Source organism: Apus apus, chromosome 2 (assembly GCF_020740795.1).
Source record: "Apus apus isolate bApuApu2 chromosome 2, bApuApu2.pri.cur, whole genome shotgun sequence".
Classification (NCBI taxonomy): Eukaryota; Metazoa; Chordata; class Aves; order Apodiformes; family Apodidae; genus Apus; species Apus apus.
This window is the reverse complement of record NC_067283.1, coordinates 23,274,356-23,300,384: the sequence shown is the minus strand read 5'-3', so window position 1 is coordinate 23,300,384 and position 26,029 is coordinate 23,274,356. Positions and strand designations below refer to the sequence as shown.

The following is a 26,029-nucleotide window of genomic DNA, read 5'->3' as shown; positions in this document are numbered from 1 at the left end:
AACTTAGAAGCAACCAAGAGGCTGTCCCTCCCCCTAAAATCCTCCTTAGCTGTGATGCCTACATAGAAATCATCCATCTAGCTCAAAAGGAGTTACTGACTAGAATGGAGACTCCCACATCTTACCTCTCTTATCAAAACTCGACATCTAAATATGGTGTTACACCTGAATAAGTTCTTAACCATGGCTATTATTTGCCCACACTTCAATTAACTGAGAGAAACGAGAAAAAAATATATTTTTTCTGCAGATGCAACAAGTGGCTTATCTGCAGACAGTCAGGAACACATTTACTGATAAAGGACACCACTACTGATGTATTAGAAATTGCACAGATTTACGCAACTATAAATGAAGGAGGTCTTGACCTCAGCAGGTTTTTCATGAAAGGCTGTCCCACAAGAGGTCCATGTCAAGCAGCATAGAGAACATCTTGCTCACACTTTCTATGAGTAATTTGCAGATCGGAATCTTGTTTTGACAAACTACCTGTTGTCTGAGGAAATGACAGAAGTGGAATTGTGCTTTGCAGAAGATCCAGATTCTCTCTGACATATTGGAGCTTGTCAACATAAGTATTATTAAAGACAGAGTAAGCAGCAGCAATATACAGTCAGAATAAACCCCAAACCACTTACACATTAATGAAAATAAAATAACATAATTGGGAATTACTTACTGTTGTATTGAGGCCTTTAATATCTATAGAATGTGCTGTTCTGTTTTGAGTCTTTGATTTAGATCTGGTATCCTCTATTGATTTTTCCTGAAGCCTTTTTGCTTTCTAAAGACAGTTAGAAAAAAAAGGCCAAACTGTTTTAATCAGAATGAAATGCATCATTTACACTTGACAGAAAATATACAGACAAAATGACAAAATAAACGAGGTGATAATTCTATTGGCTTTTAGTTATGAGTTTCCTCCCTCTGGCTTGTGACTCCGTTGTACTGGCGACCTGAAAACAGAATCAATGGACATGGCTTCACAAGGGTGAGAAGGGAACAATCACTTGCTATGACCTGGGGGCTATATTCTTTTTAATGTAGCCATTTATGCTGTTAGCCTTCATCACCACAAGAGTACACTGTTGCCTCATGTTGTCACCTTGTATATATTACTCATCTACACGGCCAGTCAGTGCCCAAGTTGTGCTGATGTACAACATTAATACATCCCAGATACACAATATCACAGTCTTTCCTGGACTTCATGAGCGTTCGGTGAGCCCATCCTTCCAGCTTGTCATAGTCCTTTGGAATAGCAACCCTACTTGCTACCTCCAGTTCAGTGTCATGCATGAATATGATGAGGATGCATACTTATCCAATATCCAAGTCATTAATTAATATGTTAAATAGTATCAATCTTATAATTAACTCTGAGGAGCATTACTCAAAACTGACTGCTAGTTAAACTTTAATCACTGACCACTCTACTTTGAGCCCATCAGTCCAGCCAGGTTTTCATCCAACTTCAAGTCCACCTCTACACAGTCCAGTCCATATCTCCCTATTTTGGCTACAAGGGTGCTACACAAGACTGTGCTGAAAACCTTGGTAAAATCAAGAGAAATAACATCCACCTTCCTCCTTCTCCAGAGCATATAATTTTACCACAAAAGGCAACTTTGTTAGCAAGACCTGATTTGTCCTTGTTAAATCCATGACAGCCATTACCAATCACCTTCTTATCCCTCATGTGCCTAAAACAGCTTCCCAGGGACTCAGTTAAAATTAATGAGCCCGTGGTTCTCCAAATCCTTTCTCAGGCCCTTTTTCATTTTTGCATCTCCTTTGGGAAATGAAGAGAAATTAAATTCAGATGCATTTCTTTTAAGTCTGATTTAATTCATTCTCTAACTTAATCTGATCACTCTTTTAATCACATTCTCATCTTGGAAGATGTTTGTTGTACTAAAAAAAAAAGAAATGAAGTATTAGAAAAAATAAAGAAAAGTAAGAATGACCAGTCCTCTAGTTTCAACAGTTTCAGGACAAACAGACATACATACATACACACACACACCCCCCCTCCCCAGTTGCAAGTGCATAAACAATGTTGATCCCAAATTTGTGATTGTAATCAGAAGAGCAAAAGAGTCAAAGATAGTGTAGCTTTGCCAATACACCTTACAGTTCACTCTTCTGTCTGCATGGATATATCATTTACTATAACTTCTACCTTAATCCTCATAATTCCTTAAGAAGTGTGTTTGGAACTTCACAATTATTATAACTACACCGTGAATGTAAATTTTGCTCCATCATTCAGATTTCTCACCTTCAATGCCTCATAATTTGATGTCCGAGTCAAGAAATTTTGCCAAGATTTATTTACCATTTCTCTCTGCTTATGGACAGCTTGGATCTGTAATACAAATGAGATTTACAAGATGAAACACAATCCTCTTCTCATGAGTTTTTCTGAATTCTTTGCCTGTGCTGTTTGAATAGTATAGTCACCTATGCCCCTCTGGCTACCTTAGCCCATCCTTCTCACCTGAGGCTGGATGATAAAGCTGTAGTAATGTACTTGTCCTTTAAAAATGTCACTTAAAAAAGTCTTACCTTCTCTGTGCAAACTGATCTTTCCCTCTTCCAACACAAATGTTGGAAGAGCCCCAGCTCTTTCAGGAATACTTTCTGTATATTCTCTCTCTCAAGTGCTGAATAACAGACAGATCAGTTCTGGTGACAAAAGTGCTGGCATCATAATGCATGACAATCCCTCAAAAACACTAGTGTGAGATTTTAGACAAGTGGACCAACTCATCTTACTTCTCAGAAGACAGGAGAGGATGGAAGAATAGATGAACAAAAATGCCAAATGCTTGTCTTATGACCCAAGCTGGAAAATGTCTGTCCTGCTCACTCTCAGCATGAAGTGTTTGCATATAGGATTCTCAACATTATATAATTAGAAATCTAAATATAAATGGACAAAAAAGTTTACATGGGCTTTACTTGTTTAAATATTCCTTGTCTTACTTTTCTATATGTTTTTTCCTCTTCTTGGATTTCTTGGTGATGTTGACTTTCAAGCACTTCAGTCTGGAAAGCAGCAACCATTCTTCCAGTACCTTCCATTATCTCTGAAATAACTTCCAAGGCTTCCTCATCTGACAGAACAGGCCTGAATTCTTCTTTTAGCTCTGCACATAGTTCACTCCAAACTTCTCCAACCTGTGTGTGATTATTTATCTCTTTTTTCATTTCCAATTGTCAAAATATTATAGAGCAACAATCTCCTTAATTTTGTTTCACTCCCCAGAATTTTTATGCAAGGTTAGACTTCATTAATGTTGTGCCAAATTCATTCGTTATAATCCTCCCTAAACCTTCCCAAGCCCAAGCGTGACTCCACAGAGGAGTAACAGGAATGCTGGTAACTACAGAAACTCAGAAGAAATACAGATAGCTACAAGACACCAAATTTCAGGAATGAAGTGTTGTGTCCCACAGGCTGCTTCTTAAAATCTCAAATTTTACACATTATCAGAGCAAACTCCAACATGAGACACAAACAGAAGCTGGAATTATCAAATAAAGATCAAGTCTTGCTAGTTCCCGAACACTTCAAGCTCTCACAGACTTTGTTCCTAAGAAGAAAATTGGCATAAGCTGAAACGTCTTTTGATCAGGATGGCTCCCACAAAGCTTGCTTGTTTCCTATAGGCACATCCTTAACTTTTGACAGTATGGATAGATGGATGCTGCATGTAGGGACAAAGATGGGGAAGCACATAAATACCTTTATCAGAATATTTATTTAATGCATTTTTTAATAGGAAACGACCTCCCCTAAACTAACCTTACTGCACAAAGAGGCAGTTCCTTCTCTCCAGCCCTTCGATTTCTTTCTCCTATCCTGGCACATTCCTGTTTCCTGAGCTAGCAAACAGTTACAACTACTTTTTTTCTGAATTATTTTTAACTAGAACTGTTTTTTAGTCTTATTTTCTATGCAAACATTTGTAGCAGTATGAGTCTGGTGAGTGTTGCTATGATGGAGGTAGGATTGTTTCTTTTGATGGTAAATATTGGCTTATACTCTGTGAAACTGTGACTTGTGACACAGGTGACAGCTTTTGAAGGGTTGTTCATATCCTGAGATGTATTTGCTATTTTTGCAAACACAGATGCAGTAGTAACGTCTTCCACAATACTCACTTTAAAGTCAATATAATGCTGTATGACAGCAAGGGTGACAAAATCCTTAGCAGATAAGCCAGGTAAATTTCCAAAACCTAAAACAATATTAATCATGTCAGTATTAACAGCATGGTGAATTTATCTTAAAATACAACCTTCTAAAAAAAGACACCAACTTGCTTGTCATATAATCTCATGCAAAATCTTTGTCACACATATACCGATCAGGCTCTTCAGAGCAGGGTTTTGGTGATAAAAATTTGTTTCTCCATATTGAATTCACCCTGTATTAACTCTTTACTTATTAGTGGCTCCAGTGACCTTCCAATCACAGGATAGTACTGCACTTGCTATGCTGTTGTGGTAAAGGTTTGATGTTCTGTTAAAGCAAACCGTTGAGTCCACCAGCCACAGTTTCTGAAGAAGCAATTTAGCAAAAAACATACTTGTTTTTTGTTGTTGGTTTTTTTTTTCTGTTTCTGTTTTGTTTGTTTGTTTGTTTTTTAACTCTATAGAGACTCTCTACAGTCTATCAACTCTCATTCTAGACTTTATCACACCATCTGTGGGGTAACTGTGAATGCAGCATGTACCTATTAGAGTATAATGACATCATGTTTTGAAGCTAAGAAATACCATAAATAAAGACCAATTAACATTGGCTTTCTAGATCACCGTATTACAGGCTGTTATGGAGACTGACTACAGCAAGAAGAAGATGCTGAGAAAATACTATAAAAATCTTCCAATTTTTTTTATTATCCACTTGCATGTGATTTCAGTACTTCACAGGAGACATTCCAATGTATTTAACTAACATAAGGGGTATGCGTGAATATAGGAGAAAGCTGAAACAAAATCTCAAGTGTTTTTGCTTTAACAAAAGATTTAGCTGAGATTCAACAATTAACATAACTAACACTATTAAAAACTAGTAAGAACCTGGGTTACAACAGAGAAAGAACTAGGTCTAGTTTATTAGATAAATTAAGGGTATTTTCAAACCAGTTGGTTCTCTGGGTTATCCAGGGAACTAGCTGAAACAATCTCAGAAAAATTACTGATTATCTTTGAACCTGCGGAGGACAGATGTGAAAAACCAAACCTAATGCCTATTTTTAAAAGGGCAAAAGGAGAAGCCAGAGAATATTGGTTTAGTTCAATTCCTGAAAAGAAGACTGAAACAAATAATAAAGCAAATAATGCTTATGCAGCTAAATGGTAACAGTGAAAACATTAATATCCAACGTGAACTAGTAAAAACGAAAACCTAGCTTTTCTCTATAGCCAGGTAAGAAATCTTATGGATCTGGAACAGTTTCAGTGTGCAAACAAGACAGAATTAGGAGGGACTGTAGCATTTAAAAATAATGCAAATTAATCTTGCCTATCTGAAAAATTATCTAAACCCACATAATTTAGTAAGTAACAACAAAAAAATTTAAATGTAGGAATAATCACCTGTACAAATCTAAGATAGCAGATGACTGTACAAGATCCTAAGTCAAATGAGCAAAAAATTCCTGCCACTGTGAATACAGCAACTATTATAGTCATGTCAGCATGTTTATTACAAGGTGAGCAGAGGAATGTAGCTCTGCTTGGCTGTGAGGCTTCTGCTGGATGACTGTGTTCAGTTTTGGGACACTACAGGTCAAGAACAATATGAACCAATTGGAAAGATTAAAGGAAAAGAAGAAGAGAATAACTAGAGGTTATGTTGAAAAAGAGATCCCTGACTAACATCAGCAGAAAGCAGTATTTCTTAATCTAGGGAAATAAAATTACATATAAAAGTGTTAAAATATGTGAAAGCAATATCGTGTGAGGGAAAACAAATTATAGGAAATTTCAAGCCAGGAAAACTCTTCCTAAAGGTAGGGGCAGCAAAGTACTGGGGAAGTCTTGAAATCTACATCAATAGGGACTTCAAAGAACAGGATGAGCAATCATCTATTAGTAAGAGTGTGGATGATGCATCTCAAAGTTTTTTTGGGTTTTGTTTTTTTTTTATGATGACTTTATTGATTGACAATGAATGAGTTCTATTTAATGACAAATGAGACACAAGGCATTTTACTTGTCTTACCTAGCTTGTACAATAAATAATAAAGTTTTGCCCGTATGTTTTCTGAAACTTCCATGATGGCAAAGCTGGGACAGCTGGCAGGTATGGGGATGACCTCTTGTTTTTTCTGAAAGCTGGTAGCAATAGGTCTCTTCATGTCTAATAATTTCAAAACACAAAACAGGAGTTGAAGAATGAAGAGGCAGTATCTTCCCAAAGCCATTAAAAGTAAGAGGAAATTGTGTCTATGTAATGAAGTATGAGGATCTTTAGCAGGCAACTCTGGACATATTATTTTCTGTAATGCCTCTGCCAAAAGAAGACAATTCCATCCTACTTTATGTAAATCATTTGGATAGTTTGACCAGAAATTTTAACATCATTTAGGCCAGAAAATGTTAATTTGCATGACTAAAGATTTGTGAGAACATAGCATAGCACTCTCCTTCTTTTTACAATATAAAATAAAACACAATGCCATTTGTGGAAGAAATGTAAGTTTAACTGTTCAGCATTAGAAAAGCTATTCTGGTCATCGTTCTGTTTGTCACCTGGTTCATTCCCACCCAATGTAGAAAACGCTATCTAGTGGTCAGACTCTACATGAAATAGAAGGTATTTTGAGTTTGCTAAGAACTACAGCATAAAACTATAAATATTGTAATTTACTTTCATCAGGACTCAGACTGCAAAAGCAAATGCTTTCTTTGTTTTAATTTATTCAGTGGAACTGTTCAGTTTCACATGCTTCATAAAACTTACCAACAATCCTTCCATATTGATCCCGTTTGACTCCTAGCTCGATCTCCTCCTGTCTCCATAACTGTACCAGCAGGTTAGCTGCTGTTTGGTCTTTCTCCCCTCGCCAGGTACTGATGTGCAAAGTGGTTTTAGGATTGTCACAAAATTCAACCAAGATTCCAAGAATTATATTGCACAGGTTCTTCTGCTTTAACTTGGTGGAGGGAAAAGGGAAAAATATGTTTTAAACTGTTCACAATACACTGATGTCTACCTTCCAAAACATTAGAGAAATCATGTTATGTGTAATCAAGAAGCTACAAACTTTTCATCCAACTATTTGTGCCAAACTGATGTATGGAGTGTAAACCTTTCAAGTTTCTGAAATGTTGCCAGGCAAAGTTTTATAAATCCAGAAACACGAGGCGAATGGGTGTGGGATCGGGCAAGGTGCACATACCTGTGTGCAGATTTACAAAATAGATTATGCTTGCATGTCTCCAGGCTCACATGCTGGAGAATGTACAACTACCAAGATTTTTTTTGGTGAGAAACAGACTCCGAAGGCAGTGTCTGAGCAGTACTACAAAGCACCTGTTCTCTTTCATATTCAGACCTCTCAGCAGAATCTGAGAATAGGGAAGGTTGTGCAGCAAGGGCACCAGAGGCTGGCAGCGCAGGTGGGAAGAACAAGGATGGAATGAAACAAGGAAGGTGCATGTTAATTTTGTGAGAGGTGAAATTCCTATGCCAGCTCTATGTCCAAGATGCACACAAGTAGCTATACATGCAAAACACATTTACAAAATAACTTTAAACAACAAAACTTTTAAAGCACTGAAGTGTGTAATAACTTGGCTCTTGCTAATTTCAAGATGAAGAACTGAGGTGCTCTTCTAAACAGAGTTGTTATGCAAAATAAGAGCACAGTTTGATATACTTTTAGAAAATTTCAAACTCCCTCTGTCAAATATTTATTTTTTTAAAAGATACATAGAAAATCCATCCAATAATTTCTGAGCAGATATCCTGGTTTGTGATTACCTTCCTGTCTCAGGGAAATACATACACTCTTTTTTGTTAGCATTATAATAGTCCTAGGAGATTCTGTAGAAAAAATACTGCAGTTTTTCATGTTTTACTACTCTTTCATCTGTTAACAACAGTAATAAAAGTACCTACTGCCAACAAATCCAGAAGGAGAAAAATCCCATGTTTTTCAAGAAAATAATCCTCTGCAATGTAACATCCAATGACACAGGACCTTAAACAGAAATAATTTTACTGTGCAAAAACATTTTAATGCTTTAGAGCATTCCACAAGCATCTCATCTATTTTACTGAATTGCATAAATATAATTGGTATGCAATATGCTTCGTACCTTCAGGGAGCAGAAAAATCATGTTTCACATGCCTTTTCATATACACTGTCTAACTAAATATACATGACTTGATTGCTCTTTCTTCTCTTGGAGGTGGCACACCTGCCTTGTAGCAGCCCAATAAATTTGGCAGGTTCACAATGAATTGGATTAGAACTTTGAACTGAAACTAACTCAGTAAAAGAGACTAAAATTTAGCTACATCATGTCCCTGATTTGGTTTATTGCAGGGCTGCATGAATACTTCTGCCAGCAGAATCAAGGGGCTGAGACAAGCAAGACTGGTTTTTTGGCAAGTGTTTGCTTCTGCCAGCTTAAAATGATCATGAAACCGGCATTCCAGGTGCTATTGCTCCCCTCTCGTATTTCCTCACTTACAGTCATTAACACAGAAACTGAAAGAATCTCCTGCATCACTGAGTCTTTTCTTCCAGACAAACATATAATTTGTCTTTCCATGTATTTATCTACATCTCCATTAAAACATATTAGCTTTTGGTTAGCCTCCTATGTATCAGGATAGATCTACAGCTTCTCTCTGTCTTTTATATATTTTACCTCTGCCATGCTTTCTAGTTGACACTTTAACTTCTACCACTACTGAGTGGAAGGTACAATTGTGTTACTTTTTGAAACCAAACCTTTACTTTAAGGGAACTTCTAGCAATTAAGTTTTTCTTACTAACTCTATTGAGCTATGTAAAACAAAGAACAGTAGACAGTTTATCTCACAGCAAAACCTAAGTTGACTTAAAAAAGCATAACTATGTGACTGAACTTCCTTAATATTATGTGGACAGTGTGAAGCTGTTCTTCATAGCAATCCTTCAAAAATTTCTAGCCCAATATAGCCAGTTTGCAAACATACCTTCTTGTGCTTACACAGGTTTTAACTAATATTCGTCTTGCCTCCTGCTTACATCTCTGAAGTTATTTAAAGACTCTAACCATACACCTCTCTTACAAAGCCTTAGGTAACTGCATGTCAGGTCACGCGGTGTGGGGAGTTAGGTTGTCATACTGAACTCCTATTTAGAAGAGAATACATGCAGAATATTTGATTTGTGCCATTTTTACTTAGTAAAATTGTATGAAGGATTTTTACACATTTTAAATAGAAGAATGCCCTATACGTGCAGAGAAAGGCCACCGTATTGCAGACCTAAAATACAAGACCTGCCATTTTTAAAGAGTGGCTGCCACTAAAATACTTTTTTACTAACCACAAGCAGTCAAGTGCACCGAAGAGGAGACGATGGTGGCCTAGTCCACTATGAAACTTCTTTGGATCCATCTGAATGAATGGGATGAGTATATCTACTCCTTCATAGCTGAAGAGTTCCTGTGGACATGTTAATTAACGCAATATGTTTCTTCAATATTTACCAAATAGCTACAAGAGAACACAAAGGAAACTGGAAAAATGTAACTATTTATACTGTAATAAATTTGGCCTGCTAGTTACATCAGGGTATATTCCTGATGGTATAAAGAAGAAAAAGAGATTTTTCAAGTTTTCCAATCTGTTAATCCTGATCAGTATTACATTTTCATATATATGCATTGTTAATTACATAAATTAGCATTAAAATAGGCGAGGCACTTGCTATTGCATTTTTGAGAGATTTTGCATTTTAACTGTCACTGTCATAGAAACCAGTTATCAGCCCTGACTTGTTAGAGTTGAACTACAATTGATATCTGCTTTTGAATGAAAAAAACACAATATAATTTAAATTAAAATATACCATGTTTTGATGTTTTCTGCACAGTATGAGGTAGAAAGATACATACCTTTCTGTGGAGATCATTTTCACAGAGAACAGACAAAACAAAAAATATGTCAGCTTGGATTTCCAGTACAATGGCATCTTCTTTCTCTTTGCATTTGTCTGCTGCATACTTAAGGATGTCTATAAATAAAATAATTTATATATGTGAACGACCTACACACAAGTCTCTTCTATTACAGCTGCTGATTTTTAAAAAAAGTATAAAATTTACACCAAAGGATTTTTAAAGGAATCTACTAATGCTATTCACTTTAATCTCCTGTATTTTCTAATAGCTTACAGAAGTGCAGCACTGATGCTGTAGGTTTATGGACCTTTCTAGCAGCTTGCACTGACTCCTTCCTTGTTCAGACTCTGTGCTGCCCTTATCTTGTGCCAGTGCAATTAATTCAGGGAACTGATCTGAATTAAGAAACTCTTAGAAAAAGGCAATGAACTTACTAATTTGCTTTTGTACAGCCTCTCAAACATTTCAACTGACAGTGGAAATGTGAGAAAGACATAAAATACTTCCACTGCTGAGAAAATCTGCCTTGAACAATGACATTCAGACACATAAAGTTACTTGAATCTCATGTGTAAGGCATAGTGATCATTTTGCTTTCACTCAAATCTGTTAGTTACCACAGAGTTTTTACTGGAGTTCTACTTTAAACTGAGGACAAAATCTTTAATTTCTAGGCTTTCTATTAGAACATACTCTTTGAATTTCAGAGGATCTTACTTATTTTGTTTTTGTCACTATGACTCTTTCAGAGCACTGGGAACTTTTTATTATGGTATTAAAAGAACTTATAACAGTATGTATTTGAACTTAAAACCAAATTTAAGAGGCATGTGTTACTGAACAAGACTATGCTCTAAAGTGCAGGTGCAGTGGTTAAGCAGCTTATTCTGCTTTTATTCTACATAATGTTATTAATATAAAAGTACATTGGTATTATTTTTTTTCTAAAGAGGAGTTGTGGAAAGTGACACCATAATAGACTTTGGTAGAACATGGCTCATGGCTGGAGTTCCTAGTGGCTCTCACAATTAAAATAATATGTAACAAATGCAGTATAATAAAGGGAGAAAGGGCAGCTTTCACTCTGAAATTAAACAATTAAGCTTTTACAGCTGTCTGTTTTGCTTAATCCCTTCAATTATGTGCATTTAAGTGTAATGGAATTCAAAATCAAATAAATTACATCCATATTGGATTAACTGTTGTAGGTTTTTTAGTTTTTCAGCAGAGTACCACGCTAAAACCACAGGACACGAAAAAGCATGAACATTCGTAGTGTCAACAGAATGTACTACAATACAAATTGTGCTTTACCCAGTAGCTGGCTAATTGCTCCTTGGTCACACAAATTAAGGTTCACAGCATCGTCGTAAAGGGACACCACAGATCTCAGCACTCTCAGGCTGTAGCGCATTTGTGCGATTTTGTTGCCACGACCACCTGTCCCATGGAAACTGTTACCTTGACCAAAGAAAGGATCTGTGGAGTAATCACAGTGAGTATTTTTTTTTTGGCAGCCAGTGTATGTGCAGAATAATAAAGAGCTCAGGAAAAAACAACTGCAACTTATCAGTGTAAGTAAGCTAAAACCAAAAACTCTTCATGTTAGAAAGGCTTCTTGTTTAAAACCATCTAGTAAAAAGCCAACTTGTGTGGGCTATACTTCTGACATTCATATGAAAGGTATGATTTTGGTGAACATTTTAAATTATTACCTTTTTTTTTTTTAACCTTACGATGTTATTGAACAGTCTCCAAAACTCAAAATATCTTCTCTAGCATCATATGTAATATCAACCTTTTAATCTCCATTAGATCCAAATAAAAAATTATTTCCAGGAAAACTTACCAGTTTAATGATAAAAAGTATCCATCCAGAGAAAACCACACCATGAAACTGAGTACAATTAGTATCTTTTTATTTAGCTTGTACTCTTGGCTGATGGCCACAATCCAGCCCTACTCTGGAAGCTGTCTTACTCTGTACAGCTCTAAATTTGAGTAAATGGCTCACTGCAGGAATTGCTGGTTGGACTCGTTGCCACTGCAAGTGTATCTAACTAGCTCAAAACATGGGCCACAGAGATGTGTGGCTGCCCACACAACTGGTGGAATATCACTGCAGTGGCACACAGGGAATGGGGCACCAGCTTACCCTTCAGTAGGAAAAAAAATATTATGGTTGTTTTTTTAGGAAGATTAGTTTCCTAAGTGACCTCCTGAAAAGGAGTTATTCTGAATTAATGAGTTTTAAATATTTCCTTTCTGACAAACAAATAAGTCCAGTTGAGTTGTGTTTTGAGGTTACTAGGTATGAAAGCCATGAGCATCTACTGACCTTGGCCTATACACCATTCTAGAAACACAAGGAGAAGAGTATTCCCTTGGCAGGACAAATATTTATTTACTAACACGGGAGCCACTGAAGCTAAAATAGCAATTGCATGAAGCTGTAATTCTTCGTATTGGGCAGCAGACCATTCAGGAAATCCAGGCTTTGGATTTGGTTTTACATAATAAAGCAAAGCTGGGATCACATCGTTTTCACTGAGAAGCTGCAGAGTCAAGACAAAGAGACAGACAGCTTACAGGGTTCACATGCAAATAAAAAATCTAAAACAATGAGTCAACTTTATCTGTCCTACACTAAGAAAATTATTTTTTATTGAGAAAGTATGTCACAAATGCTACAAGTACAGAGAAACTCTTTTTATATTCTGTAGCATTCTCACAGACTGTGGTTTGTTAAACTTTATTACATTCTTCACATGTATTTCAATAATGACTTGCAGTGACTTGTCAGCTAATTTTCCAAGAATGGTCTAGGTTTGTAGCTTTTCTAAAACAGAAATTGTATGCTGCTTTCAAAGTGCAGGACTTAGTCTGAAACTATGTATGAATTCTTAATTTGGAAAACAGCTGATTTCAGTCTGCTGGACTATACCAGATGGACAGCTAAACAATACTCCTGTGAGTCTTTTGACTTTTTTTCTTTTTGCTTACTGCATCTTCTCATCTGTTAAAACTTACCCGTACAGCACATGGGTCTTTAGATAAGACTCCTATTACATTAAATAGTAACTTCTTCATCTCAAAGTCCTCGTAAGAGTAGGTAAGTTTAAGACCTTTTAGCAAGGGATTGGGAATTTTAACTGTGAAGGAAATTGTAGGCATGTTACCAAAAAAACATAATTAGAAGTAAAAATAGTGTTATTATGCAGTACAGAATCTCTTACCTTCAGTAAATGTTGCAAGTACAATTAACAGCTTAGTAAATCCACTTTCCTAATAGGCATTAAAAAACATACATTAATTAAATTAAATTGCAGTGAAATTAAGACTTATAATTTTATTTTATTTTTGCTTTTTTTTTCAGAACATAGAGTTTAATATATCCTACAGCAGAATATTTTCTCAAATAAGAGATCAACCACTGGGACACTGTACAACACTAACTAACTACAGTCCTAAGGGTACAATTAGTTAAAGCCATGTCTCATTAGGCAGAAGTCTGAACTTGTATGGGGAAGTCCCAAACTCATGTATTCACTACTATAATCGACTACACACAACCCCCCAATTTTTAGTACTGTTAGAGTTGTGCAATTTAAAATGCACTTGTGTGTGTATAAACTTATACATCAGGGTCATCAGTACATACAATTTTGTGCCTTCAGCTGTGTGTACTAACAACTTATATCTAACTTCCGTGCATTTGCAAGTAAGCACAGGAGAATTGCATGTATAAGCAACATGCACTTACAAATATTACATACTAAAAATTCAGAAAATAAAATCGTGTCATTCACGAGAATGTAATTCACAAGGGCGTTTCTAGGCAGCACACTCAAGGCAAAAGAGATTTGTTTCTCAGGTAATTAGAAGCCACAGTTACCAGGACACTGCTCTTCTTGAGCAACAAAATACATAAGCCTGGCCTCAGTGCTCCAGCAAAGTGTCCGCAGAGCTTTCCACAACTTCCAAGAGGAGCAGAACTCCCAGAACACTACATAAATGGCCCCACAGAATCGAGCCGTTGTATTAGTTTTTCAGCAGCTTTTTAGATCCCAAAAAAGGTGGGTTCAGATTTTTTCAGCCTAGCTCTGGAGGTTAGCAGACACCCAAATGATTTTAACAATCAGAGAAATATTGCAAAAGTAATTTCAAAGAGAATACTGACGCCTACAAACATGTTGCCTATTAGCTTTTGTCTCTATGGTATCTATATTCTCTGTACAAAGGCATTGCAAAGTGGTTAAATAAAAAAGCATTAAAACTTATTGATGTTTTCTCCTTGCTGATTAATGCAGTACAAATTCTGATGGAAACAAATAAGCAATTACCAAACAGACAGTTCTCTTCCAACAGAGAGATAATCATAATTAGTATCATTATAAGCTTTACTTTACATATATTTTCCAGTTTACTCGTAGTGAGAAAACACTTTTCCTTTTCAAAAGCTCAGACTTCTGTGCTGATTTCTGAATTACATTAAATACAAAACTGAGTTTTCTGACGTTGCTTGGATATTACATTAAGAAAGAGAACATTATGATGAAAATTTCTATGGTATTATCTACATGGCAGGTTTCAATAGTAATGTTAATGTTTTTGTGCACCTCATATTTATACCTTGCACCTTATCTCCACAAGTGAAGTAAATGTTGTAGGGAGGCTGAGCATACAGAATCTAAATTAAAACTTCTCCATTTTTTTCCTTGCATTGAAAAAAAAATTTCCTCCTTGTATTTTAAGGAATTAAAATACTGTGTCCTAGACATTTATCTTGTAGATAAAACCTGAGCTATTTCTACAGCCAGTTAAACAATTTGAATGTTTTAGACATCAAATATGTTACTGCAATAGGAAAACAGACATTTCATAATGGTTAGTGATAAAATGGAAAGCTTGAGTGAAAAAAGTCATAACAGACTATAAAATCTATTTAGTAATACAGCCAACTGGGAAACTTCTACTCATGCTGAGAAATGAATTATCTGAAAGTAATCCATTCCTGAATAGCCAATAGATCTACATAAGCATGAATCTGGTTGCTTAATTATTCAGTATGTATGTCACAACTTCATTTAAAGTTCTAAAACTGAACTGTAAAACAAGAGAGCAAAAGAATGTTAACATCTACAGCAAGTTAACTTCTTTGTAGTTTCCTCATAAAAACACCAGAATATCTCAGAAGAATGAGCCATCCACTTTTTAGGAAAGTCATGATAGTGCATTCTGGACTACATTTAGATGACCTATTCTTAAAAAGAAGTTATGTTCCTCTTATTAACTGCATCTAAGTAATTATTTTCCCAGCATCTTATTCAGAGCTTCTGAGCGGATTTTTGGAAGACCCTTCCCGGTCCTGGTTATGAGGCACAGACACTTGAGTTGAATTTGGGCTATCTGAATACAGCCTGTACTCTGACATCTTCAAACAGATGAGATTTAATGCACAACTCACTGTAACAGAATGACACACTTGAGAATCTGTACAAGAATAAACGAGTTGACATTCACTTTTGCACATGAATAGTGTTAGTGTCATTTTCTAAGTATCAAATAAAGTTGATGCTAGTACTTCAGACTGATGACTGATTTGAAGTCTCTCTGAGGTAAAAGGAATTGCAGAAAAAGAAATGGTTTCTTGCTTAGCAAATCTAAGAAAGAGGAAAGCACCAGTGACAGAGTAGAACAAATACTAGAACCCTAATAGGGAAAAACACTGAGTATATAACAGCAAAGCAGAAGGTATTAAGTCTCTAGAATATAACTATAAATACTCACAATCATAGGTGCTGCAGGGTTTTCAGCTAGCAATGTGGCAATCACCAAGAGGTCATTCCGTAGCTGACGATCATAATGCCGGAAGCCACGAAGGAGGAGGTCTACAAATACTTCCTTCAAAGCACTTCCAAGAAAGTGAAGTACATTTTAACTTTTCTTTTCATAGTCTAATTTTAGACAGCTCTAGGTATAGAAATCCTCACTCAGCATCACACTTATCAAAGCCTTAGGGTTTAACTGCAAGAGAAATAACTTAAAACTTGGTTATGAAATGGATGCTTATGAGTACCACTAGACATCCCATGTAGGCATATACACAAGGTGCATGCATAACAAATTGCACCTTCCACTCCATGTGTTATAATCAATTCATAGAAAGACATAGTATTTCATTTCAAGCATGGAATTGGATGTTGTAGAATGATTATTGAGAAGAAATGGCCAAACTGGAATAGTTGAAACAGTGTAAGTCACTAAGTGAGAACCTGTTAGTCACTCCAGCAGATCTAGAACTAAGCCTTGTATACAATAGCATAGGATTTTGTACTAATTTTATAGCAAAAGCATTTCAACAGTGCAGTAACAGTGGCGTACCCAGCCTCATGTGTCAGCTTGAAAATTGTGCAACAAGATTTTTCATTATACAAAGCAACAGACTGGGCTATTCCTCCTGCACTGTGCAGCAGAACACTTTGAGCTCCCTCTTGCCCTGTAACAGAAACAACTGGTGGTGGATAGCTGTGTTCATGGAAAAAAAACAGGTCACAATGAACTATTTTTGGAGTCGACTGGATGTGCTTTTAGCTGAACCCTGGGCACTGAATTTGTAAGTGAGCTGGCAGGCACCACTCATATCCTCTATAATTTCCTGGCTTCTCACAGACCACAGTGCTATCTAGCTTGCTGAAACAGAAAGAGATGTGTGAGGGGTCTAAATCATGGGTGCTTGGCTACGAGGTCTGATGTGGTAGTGCTTCCATTTTTGAGACTAGGATGTGTTAATACTGAAAACTTAATGAAGACCTAATGAGAAGTCTCCATTCTCCTTCTGTATTTTCTCTGAATTAATTTCAAACAAAATCCTACATAATAGCAATGTTTGAGATGTCTCCAAAATGACAATATTAATCCATAAAATGCTTCCCTGTACTTACTGTACACATTCCAAGCTACTGAGCTGATTAATAACTTCTTCTTTGGAGGTGTTTTCTAACAGGTTCCACAGGATTTCTGACGAGCGGAACACCAGCTGTCCTGAGGGATCAACACCATTTAGATACAAACAGAGTCTGCTGGCTGCTTGGGCCTTCATCATAAGTCTGCAATTTATTCCTGAAATCATGAAAATCTGAATAATTAATTCCCTGTAGGTCAGAAATTCTTTTAGGCATGTTCAGAGAATAATTTATCTAAGATCAGAGGTAATGAGTTAGTTGAAAGAACAGTTTGTACTAACCCGAGCTGGAGAGATGCTGGAGAGCTCTGAGTACCCACAACTTCTCAGTAAGTTGATTTTCAACTAATGCTAGTGACAAAACGAGAGTTTCTGCTAATCCTCCTAATTCACCCATCTGAATTTTATAGTTTGCACTTGTTGGCTGGTAACCTGCACATACAATAGCTTTAGTTATAATGCAGTAAATATTTAGAATGATTACTTCACAAAATATTCACCCTTTCTCAAGAAAGGATAGAGAACCTGGTATCATATTTCCTTAGTCCTAAAACCAAATGTAAAAAAAAAATAATCTAAGAAGCAGGAGCTGTCTTTCTTATATCTAGGTATTAATAGTGCCTAAAGCATAACCAACAGACCTACGCTCAGTAAGACTAAAATGCGGTATAAACAAATTAATTGCTTCCTAGAATTTATAGAATGAAGAAACAAGCTGGGTTATAGGTGAAAAACCTTTTCTTTAGGTCATGTAGTAAGTTGTTGGTGCAGGACCTAGTTCTCTTCTGTAGCCTATTCACTAGACAACTGATGTCTTCTATTTTTATGTTACTTAAAATACATGAATCCAACCTTTGATTTAAAAGCTTGACTTTCTCATGTGTCTCTCTTTTTACTTTTGTCCCTGCATAGGCAAATCCATATTTCATTAATGAATTACAGGGGGGAGGGAAAGCATTGAAAAAAGAAATTTATATTTATATATGCTAACTCATAAAAGTAAAAATAGCATTAAAATATGTATCAAAGACAAGAAATGAAGAATTGATAAATGCAGATAATGCACACGGTCAAAGAAGTTTTAACTATGAATACATTCCAATAGGCTCTAGGTTGGTACTACTTGATAGGTAAGGGAAGTCTGCAGGATCAAACTTTGGCAAAATTTACATATATGTTGAAGAGATGAAGAATTTGACCTAAAATACCAGAATTAAATACATTCTTCATTTTTGAAATGACATTTGCTAAATCTGGAGGGAAAGAATAAAATCTCTCAATATTTATTTAACATTCACTTATCTTGATAGAACTATTTACAGCTGTACAACTAAATATACACATGCATGCAGTATTCGAGTCTTGTTTGTACGGTAAAAACTGATTTATACACTTTCACATCTCTGGAATCTTGTGAGGGCTGCTGCAGCTGCAGCTTCTTAAGGCCTCCCAAAATAAAACTAGCAAGAGGGCACAGGACTTAGTGCCATGATACAGGAACACACAAGGAAGCACGCTGCATGTCAGTGTACTCCCTCATCTGCACTCTGGATCAACAGTGTAACAATGCTCATCTGTAGCTTGGCTGCCTATAAATTTAGTACCGTCTCATAGGATGTGATCCTGCCTGTGCTCCTCTAGGAGGGCACCCATGACTGGCTTTGCCTGGTAACAGCCTCTAGCACCTTCATGAGGGTCAAAGAAATGACAGTGGATTCTGATGACAGTTTGCATGCCTATCCATAATACCACAGGATCATGCTTGAGCTCATAATGCAGGCAACATCAGCATCTTTCTGCAGAGACAAGTCACACAATGTGTTCAAAGCTCAAATGTGTCTATATAATACAAACTCAAATTTAGATGGGCTCAGACCTATCCCTCACAAGCAACACAAGTGAAACTACAGCTTCTTCTCTCCAGGCTTAATATACAAAGATGAAAATTACTTTTCCATTCTTATAATTCTGATCCTAACTACTCTTTTTTCCTCAGTTATCCATGTTTCAGAGAACTTGTGAACACTTCACATTTTCCGGATGCTATCTAACCCTAATCTCATAAGTATATTAATTAATTACTTGTACATTGATTTCTTGTGACACTTGAAAATACTGTACTTTACCTGAAAGTAGTTTTCTTGGTAGCTTCATATTATAAAAGCTAACAACACATTTACAGATTTGTATTCTAACTTGAGAGCTTGGCACTCTCATCAAATAACCTGTCAGAAACAGGAAAAAAAAAAAAATTTACAAAGTTTATAATTTTTTTAGAAAGTTAACTTAATACTTCCATTTACAGTACTTAGTGTTTCCTTTGGTCATACCCCTTAAAAATCTGTCATTTCACATACAATTTTACTTATAAAATACTCAAGGGACAGGGACTTCCACACCGAAGAGGACAAAGCGCTCTTGGAGGAGTACAATAAGTTTTATCAGAAAATTACCTACTCTGCTCTACGGCTACAGACCCTTATAAGAGACTGGATGTTATTCCCAAAGTTGTGCAATTCAGAAGAAAGCTATTACACTGTCATCGTTACCATGTCAGAAACTCTCCTTCTTGCAGACAAGATATGACATAAAGGAAGCACAGAAAGAGATGCTCTTCCACAGGATAAAGAGAATTTCATTGAGAGCTACCAATGCCTAACATGGATAATATAAACAATCACTCAGATTTTACTGTCTTTTTTGGATATGCTGCTCTGAAGAGTATCTATCTGAAATCGGGGAGCCATTCTGCTGTCTACTTGGACCTGTGAAAATAAAGACTTCTAAAATCTTTTTTTCTTACCCATTTCAAGGATAATCTTCTCTTCATGTGTGAGAGGCTGATTATGCTACCTCTTTACCATTTAAATCTTATAATTACTGAGGTGATAGATCAGTCCTGCTCTGTTCTGAATCCTTTTTTACTTACAGTGCTTGCAGTATTGTCTTTGAAAATCACAAATGTGACACGCAAGGTCATAAAAAGATACTGTGGTACTAAGAGGTCCAGTGACATTAAGACATTATTTCAACACCTTTTCCTTAATGGCTCTCTTGAAAGAGATTTCTGAAAGATAGAAGCTCATGACTCAGATGCAGCAGGAGGCTGAAGTGAGAAACTGCTGTTCTTGATAAGGCATGGCACTGAACTGACTGGTATTTAATCTTTGTAGGTGATAGGTCAGGCTTTTGGGTTTTGAAGGTCTGAGCTGGGAGTCAGGAGTTACTGCTTCTCACTTATTTCTTCCATTTGGTTTCAGAGGAGGAGGAAGGATACAAGTTGCCCTTATCCCAGGCTTCAGTGTTGACAGTAATGCACCAGTTACTCAGAGCAAAATGAAATGAAATAGGCTATAGACAGATTTACTTCTTCAGCTGTACTGATAAAGATATGTCATGTAGCTTCTGACATGGGTAAATATGTAATTCTGTTAGCTGTTCTATAGGTTACCTGCATGACAAAGGAAGAATGGCTTCCAATATCAAAAAGCACAGAGAACTTCAGATAATTGAAAGACACTACTTACATTTACTAAGGAGGTAACAAGCAATTACATTTGGGCTAGTACAACTACAGGTAGTTTTATCATGGCATGATAATAATTCTATTGGGACGTATCAGTCTACACTCACCCAGTTGTGCAATGGATTTTGAAACTGTCACAGAATAGCTTACTTCATCAGAGAATTTCTTTTTTTGAAATGGTAACCTGCACATTGAAATTAAAAACGATTACAACTGTGCTTAAGAAGAACACTTTGATCAAGTCACCAGAAAAGTTCAACAGCTTTTCTCTTCTTCCTTGAGATATTTTTGCAAATAAGGACACTTTCCCCAGTACAAATACATTCTTTGTGATCCTGATTCTACACGGAAAGTTTCAGTTCCATAACACAGTAATTATTTTGGAAATTAGTAGTACACATTCATAGATAACATTTTCATAGTTCATATTTGGTGATACAACAAATACTGAATAAACAAGTGTTATTTAAATGTGCGAGATTAAATCCTGGAACCTAGAGACTATCAGGCTAGTGCAGAGCTATACTATGCATAGACATGCACAGAGATGGAAGAAAAGGATCATATTCCTGGGCAAGACCTCTTGAAATAGCTAAAAAGAAAACCAATAAAGTGACTCCAAATAGCCCAATGTAAAATTTATTTTTAAAAACAGGATGTTAAGAAATATTCAGTAACGTGTAAACTACTCAGATATGACATAAACATGTAAGTGCTAAAAAAATCCCTAAAAGTAAACATCACAATATTATCCTAAGGTCTCTGCAGCTCATATTATAGAAGCAGCTTTCCAGTAGGTTTACCTCTGTAAACATAGCCAGAGAAAATGAAAGGAGAGAGCAAACAGTGGATAAATGGGGGGCAAAAAAAGAAACAGACATTGAAAAAAAGTGGGAAGAAGGCAGGTAAACAGAAGCAGTTGTGAAACAGTGGAAAATTTTACTACACGAGTTCTAGTATCTGAAAGGAAATTTTAAATGCAGCCCCTCCCTCTATTTACAGGTCTCTCTTTGTCATATAAAGTAGAAGCAAATTGTGGGGGAATTTCCAGAGTAACGAAATTAAAGCAAAACCCAAGAGTGTAATCTTCCAAAAGATATCCACTGCAGAAACCACAATTATTGCTGAACTGCTGTAGGAAACAAAAAAATCTATAAGAAACGAACAGTCTTACTCACAACTACATTTTATCGACTCTATATGCTCATTCTCAGTTTTGTCATGCTTCTGCCAAACACCAAAGAAAATGAAACTTTGTGATGTACTTTCTCATTCTCCACTGTATGGCAGCAAAGGGAAGCAGTACAACTGAGGGTGCTCAGGGAAAGGAAAGATTCAGCTGAGAAGTTCTATGTTTATCGAACCTAACAGCTGACAGGGAGCTATGTAAAAACCTCTTTGAGTATCTGGTGTATTGTGCCACTCATTTTTGTCTGGCATAATTTTTCTCTTTCTTATTCTCTCCTGTTATAATTAAATATGAGCCTAACTGTAGTTACAAGCATCCCATAAGTAACTCTGGTGAACTATCAAGTAGGTGAAAACTACAGACAAGTGCATATCACCTAAATTCTACCCTACAAATAATTTAAAGTTCTGCACAAAAATGAAGATGTCCCAAAATTAATGCAGTACATATTTAGAAAAATTACAATGCCAAATCCTCACATTGTTGTGATTCTTTCACTTCTGCAATATGACTTGTCACTTTGTAAAGCTTACCTTCAGGTAAGCGTCTTTGTGTAACCTCAGGATTTTAAACTCACTTATAGAGAGCCTGTGTGAAGCAGCAAAACCTATCTCTGCAGGACCTAGTTGCTGAATCTTTTGAGGCCAGCAGTTCCAGAACAACTTACTGTAGGCAATAAGACACCTTGGGGAATCTTGCTTCCAAGCAAGCTGGGGCCTATTACAATACAGTTTTGGATGATGTAATGCAGAGCTCCACCGATACTGAACTGTTAAAATGGGTCTCTCCCTCATGCCAACAGAATATTAACTCAAGGAAAACAGTTCATAAAAAGGAAGGGTGATATAATAGATGTCTTACAGATATAGATGCCTTATGGATGTTGGTTGCCTTAGAAAATGTATGAACATGTTAATAAGCAGTGTTTAAATCTAAAGAACGCTGATGTACTTACCCACATATTTTAATAAGTTCACATAAGGGCTCAGTGAAAGCTTCTTGTTCGTTCACTTTTTCTGCGCACAGGTTAAGAATTTCAATTATTTGTGCTAAATCCTTAAGGGGCTTTTAATTTAAAGTTAAGGAAATCAGATTGTTTGTACTGCTATGAATCAGAAGAAAAAGCTGAAAACTGTATTCATCATACTTCAAAGACACAACCAAGAAAAAACAAGGCCAATGCTTTCAAAGTCAGACATCTAAAGTGAAGTCTATGAGTCAATACCTAGGCTTTTCAAAGCAGCCTTACTTTTACAGAAGTACAACTCTTGCAAATCTGATTGAGATTTCTCATCAGCTGAACTCGCTGGAAGTTCAGCACTGAGTATCTAAAGAATAGGATGAAAAGTGTCAGATTTACCTACCTAAAATCTGAGACAGCCTTGAGGTATTAAATTCTTTCCTACTCTAGTCCCAAGTCAGTAACCAAAGTTTGAAAATCTGGACCCAAACACATATTGAGATGAACTAATTTAGGGTAGAGGCACAAGATCAAAATTGAACAGATCACTGAGACTGAGAAGTTACTACCAATCCACTGACTCACGGAAATTACCTGCAAGCACCTCACTCAGTTGTGAAGTAATGTGATAGCTTAAATCACTGTGGCAATTAGCTGAACTGTACAAAATTAATCACATTTTTTCCATATGTCTTCACCCTCCCTAGAACTTTGAATTATTGGAAGCCTTTCAATTTGTACTGTAAATATGAAAAAGGTTTCAGATAAGTTGGTCTGACTTTTTCTTTAAAATGTCTCCTTAGTGGAAGTCATTGCTATTTTATCTGCTGCTTCTTAAGCAGTGACAATTAATATGCTTTTCCAGTCTGTGTTGAAAGTACACTAATTACCATTTGAATACTTTCAGCCACTGTACAGGTGAGATCCCTCTATTGAATTTTGTAGCAAATGAATCTAGGATCCAAGAATCTTGCTAATCTATCAACTTCGGCTACGTGTGCACAAGGCCAACGATGAGCATGTATGTGGACCATCACTGCTCTCCATATGGAAGCACAGTACATCATAAAATGCTTTTCTGAAAAGTCAGAGTATTAACACAAAAAAAACATCACAACTTTAGAATTCTACAGTGTCAAAAAGGATACAAGCCCATTTTCAAAATGCTTGACTACCTTCTTCAGAGTTTTCAGCTGCTCTTTTTCCAAATCTTTCTTAAGCAAAAGAATGAAAAGCAGGTTTTAATTTCAGTTTGCCTTAGAACATAGAACAATTATGTTTATCCCCTTTTAAGTTTAAATGAAAGTGGACATCAGATTAAAAAATCACAAGACACAATGAAATTCTGAAAGTGCTTTGCAGCAGGATTAGCTCCCTGATCAAGCCTCACGTCTTAAGTATAGAGTCTGAGTTCTTGTAAATGAAGAGGCTTTTAAAAAACCTATCTTTGGTTAAAATGTCTGATATTTTTCTTTAAATTCTTTGGGATTCTGTGAAAGACATCTAAGAAAACCAAACCTATGTCACACATTACACAGATGTATAAAAATGTAGATCTAAGAGGTTTAGAGTGGTGCTCTGTCACCACTGGGACACAGTCTGCAAATGCAAAGTTGAAAACCATTTAAGTCAGGGTATGTCAGGATATGTCAGGGTGTGTCAGTGACATGCAGGATTCATTCCAGCTCTTCTGAGCACCTCCATGCTGGGCAAGAGCACTGCAACTTGAGGCAGGCCAGAAAGTTGTTTTAGGAATCTACAAGCCCAGAATCCTAAGCGCATTTTATCATATATCTTACACTGTCTGGAGAAATAAACAATACCACTGAGCACTTATGCCTTCAGTCACAAAGTTTATTCTATCAGCTCTGTATCAAAACAGGGAAAAAAAAACCAAACGGGATATGAACTACTTCTCCGTGGGGCATTAATTTAAACTTTGGTGGGTTTAAGCAAGTTCTTGTTTTAAGAATGTAAATTATTAAGTTTTTAGATAAAAAATAACTGATGGCTTAGTGAAGTCAGTCTGCCATACCTTCTTCTGGAGGCCAAAAACATTCTGTGGAATTTTACATTATGCTCTCCTGTGTACTTAGGTAGTCATATCTGTTTCTAACACTTTGTATATTTCTCCTTCCTTTAAAATACCTCCAAGGAGAAACGTTAGCAGTTAACTTGGGCAATTACATAAATTCCTCACATAATTTCAGTAACTCTGTATGTATTTGTTTCTCAGCTTTAGGCTTCAGCACTCAGGGCCTCCCAGATAAGCTAGAAATTTTTCACATCCAGTTTTTAAATGCAAATGCTCTTGCCTTTATTTTTTTTTTAAGTGGCTGTATGAAGACATACTGGGTTATATATAGATACACACTTAATACAAAAACATTGTTGATACCATTCTCTAATACAATGGCAATCTTTAGAACATCAAATATTTCACCTGTATCCCCAGACACCACTGTGTTTATTTAGGATGGGTGCTAAAGTAATTGTGTAAAACATTTTTCTAAGCTCCATTACTACCTGTGTAACCGAAATAACAAGGAATCCAGCATACTTACTGACTCAGAATCTTTCAGTAGTTTGATGATGTGATTCAGATCCACCGATTTTAACTGTGTACCCTGGAAAAGTCACACTTTGAATTTTTTTTTTTCCTAGACTGTACTTAAAGAGTGCTTAAACCTTAAAACGTACAAGTGCCTCATTGAACCAACATGAATCTATCCACGGAGGGTAAATCCAAGCTGCGTGTGGATTACAGACTAAGGCTTGTTCTCAGCCCGATGTAGCGGCCAAGCCAAGCCAAGCCGGGCCGGGCCGGGCAGGGCCTGCAGGGCCTGTGGGCGGCGGGGCTGGCGGGTGACTCCTGGCCGGGGGGCAGCTCACCTGGACGGCGCCGAGGTCCGCGCCGGCATCCGAGGCGTTCCTGAGCCGCTCCCCGCTGGAGCGAGAGGGGCCGGGAGCCGGCGACAGGGCAGGGGAGCGGGCCGGGGAGCGAGAGGGGGCCCGTGAGACGGGGGGCTCGGCCAGGGAGGACATGGCGCCCGCGCCAGGGCCGCCTCGCGCCGTTGCCATGGCAGCGGGGCGGTGCCACCGCCCGGCCGGGCCCGCCGAGCGCGGCGGCTCCTCCCGCCCGCAGCCCCGCAGGGCTGGGCAGCGGGGAGCGGAGCGCCGGGCTGCGGCTGGGCTCCCCGTGCCCCTCACCGGGCCCTGCCTGCCGCCCTGCCCTGCCCCTTCTG

At 37.1% G+C, this 26,029-nt stretch overlaps 1 protein-coding gene across 1 annotated transcript in view; it reads right to left on the bottom strand.

Annotated features, from left to right (window-relative positions):
* Positions 1 to 25,829, bottom strand: part of CFAP69 (cilia and flagella associated protein 69) — a 58,022-nt gene extending 32,193 nt beyond the window's left edge. Inside the window, 22 exon segments of the mRNA XM_051609742.1 lie at positions 680 to 784; positions 2,282 to 2,368; positions 2,989 to 3,183; positions 4,171 to 4,247; positions 6,242 to 6,379; positions 6,983 to 7,175; positions 8,144 to 8,225; positions 9,568 to 9,686; positions 10,139 to 10,257; positions 11,459 to 11,623; positions 12,483 to 12,699; positions 13,175 to 13,296; positions 13,381 to 13,429; positions 15,935 to 16,058; positions 17,089 to 17,266; positions 17,391 to 17,540; positions 19,235 to 19,333; positions 20,742 to 20,818; positions 22,779 to 22,888; positions 23,933 to 23,998; positions 25,349 to 25,411; positions 25,677 to 25,829. Coding sequence (XP_051465702.1) covers positions 680 to 784; positions 2,282 to 2,368; positions 2,989 to 3,183; positions 4,171 to 4,247; positions 6,242 to 6,379; positions 6,983 to 7,175; positions 8,144 to 8,225; positions 9,568 to 9,686; positions 10,139 to 10,257; positions 11,459 to 11,623; positions 12,483 to 12,699; positions 13,175 to 13,296; positions 13,381 to 13,429; positions 15,935 to 16,058; positions 17,089 to 17,266; positions 17,391 to 17,540; positions 19,235 to 19,333; positions 20,742 to 20,818; positions 22,779 to 22,888; positions 23,933 to 23,998; positions 25,349 to 25,411; positions 25,677 to 25,829 — 2,688 coding nt within the window.
* Between the last annotated feature and the right edge of the window lie 200 nt (positions 25,830 to 26,029).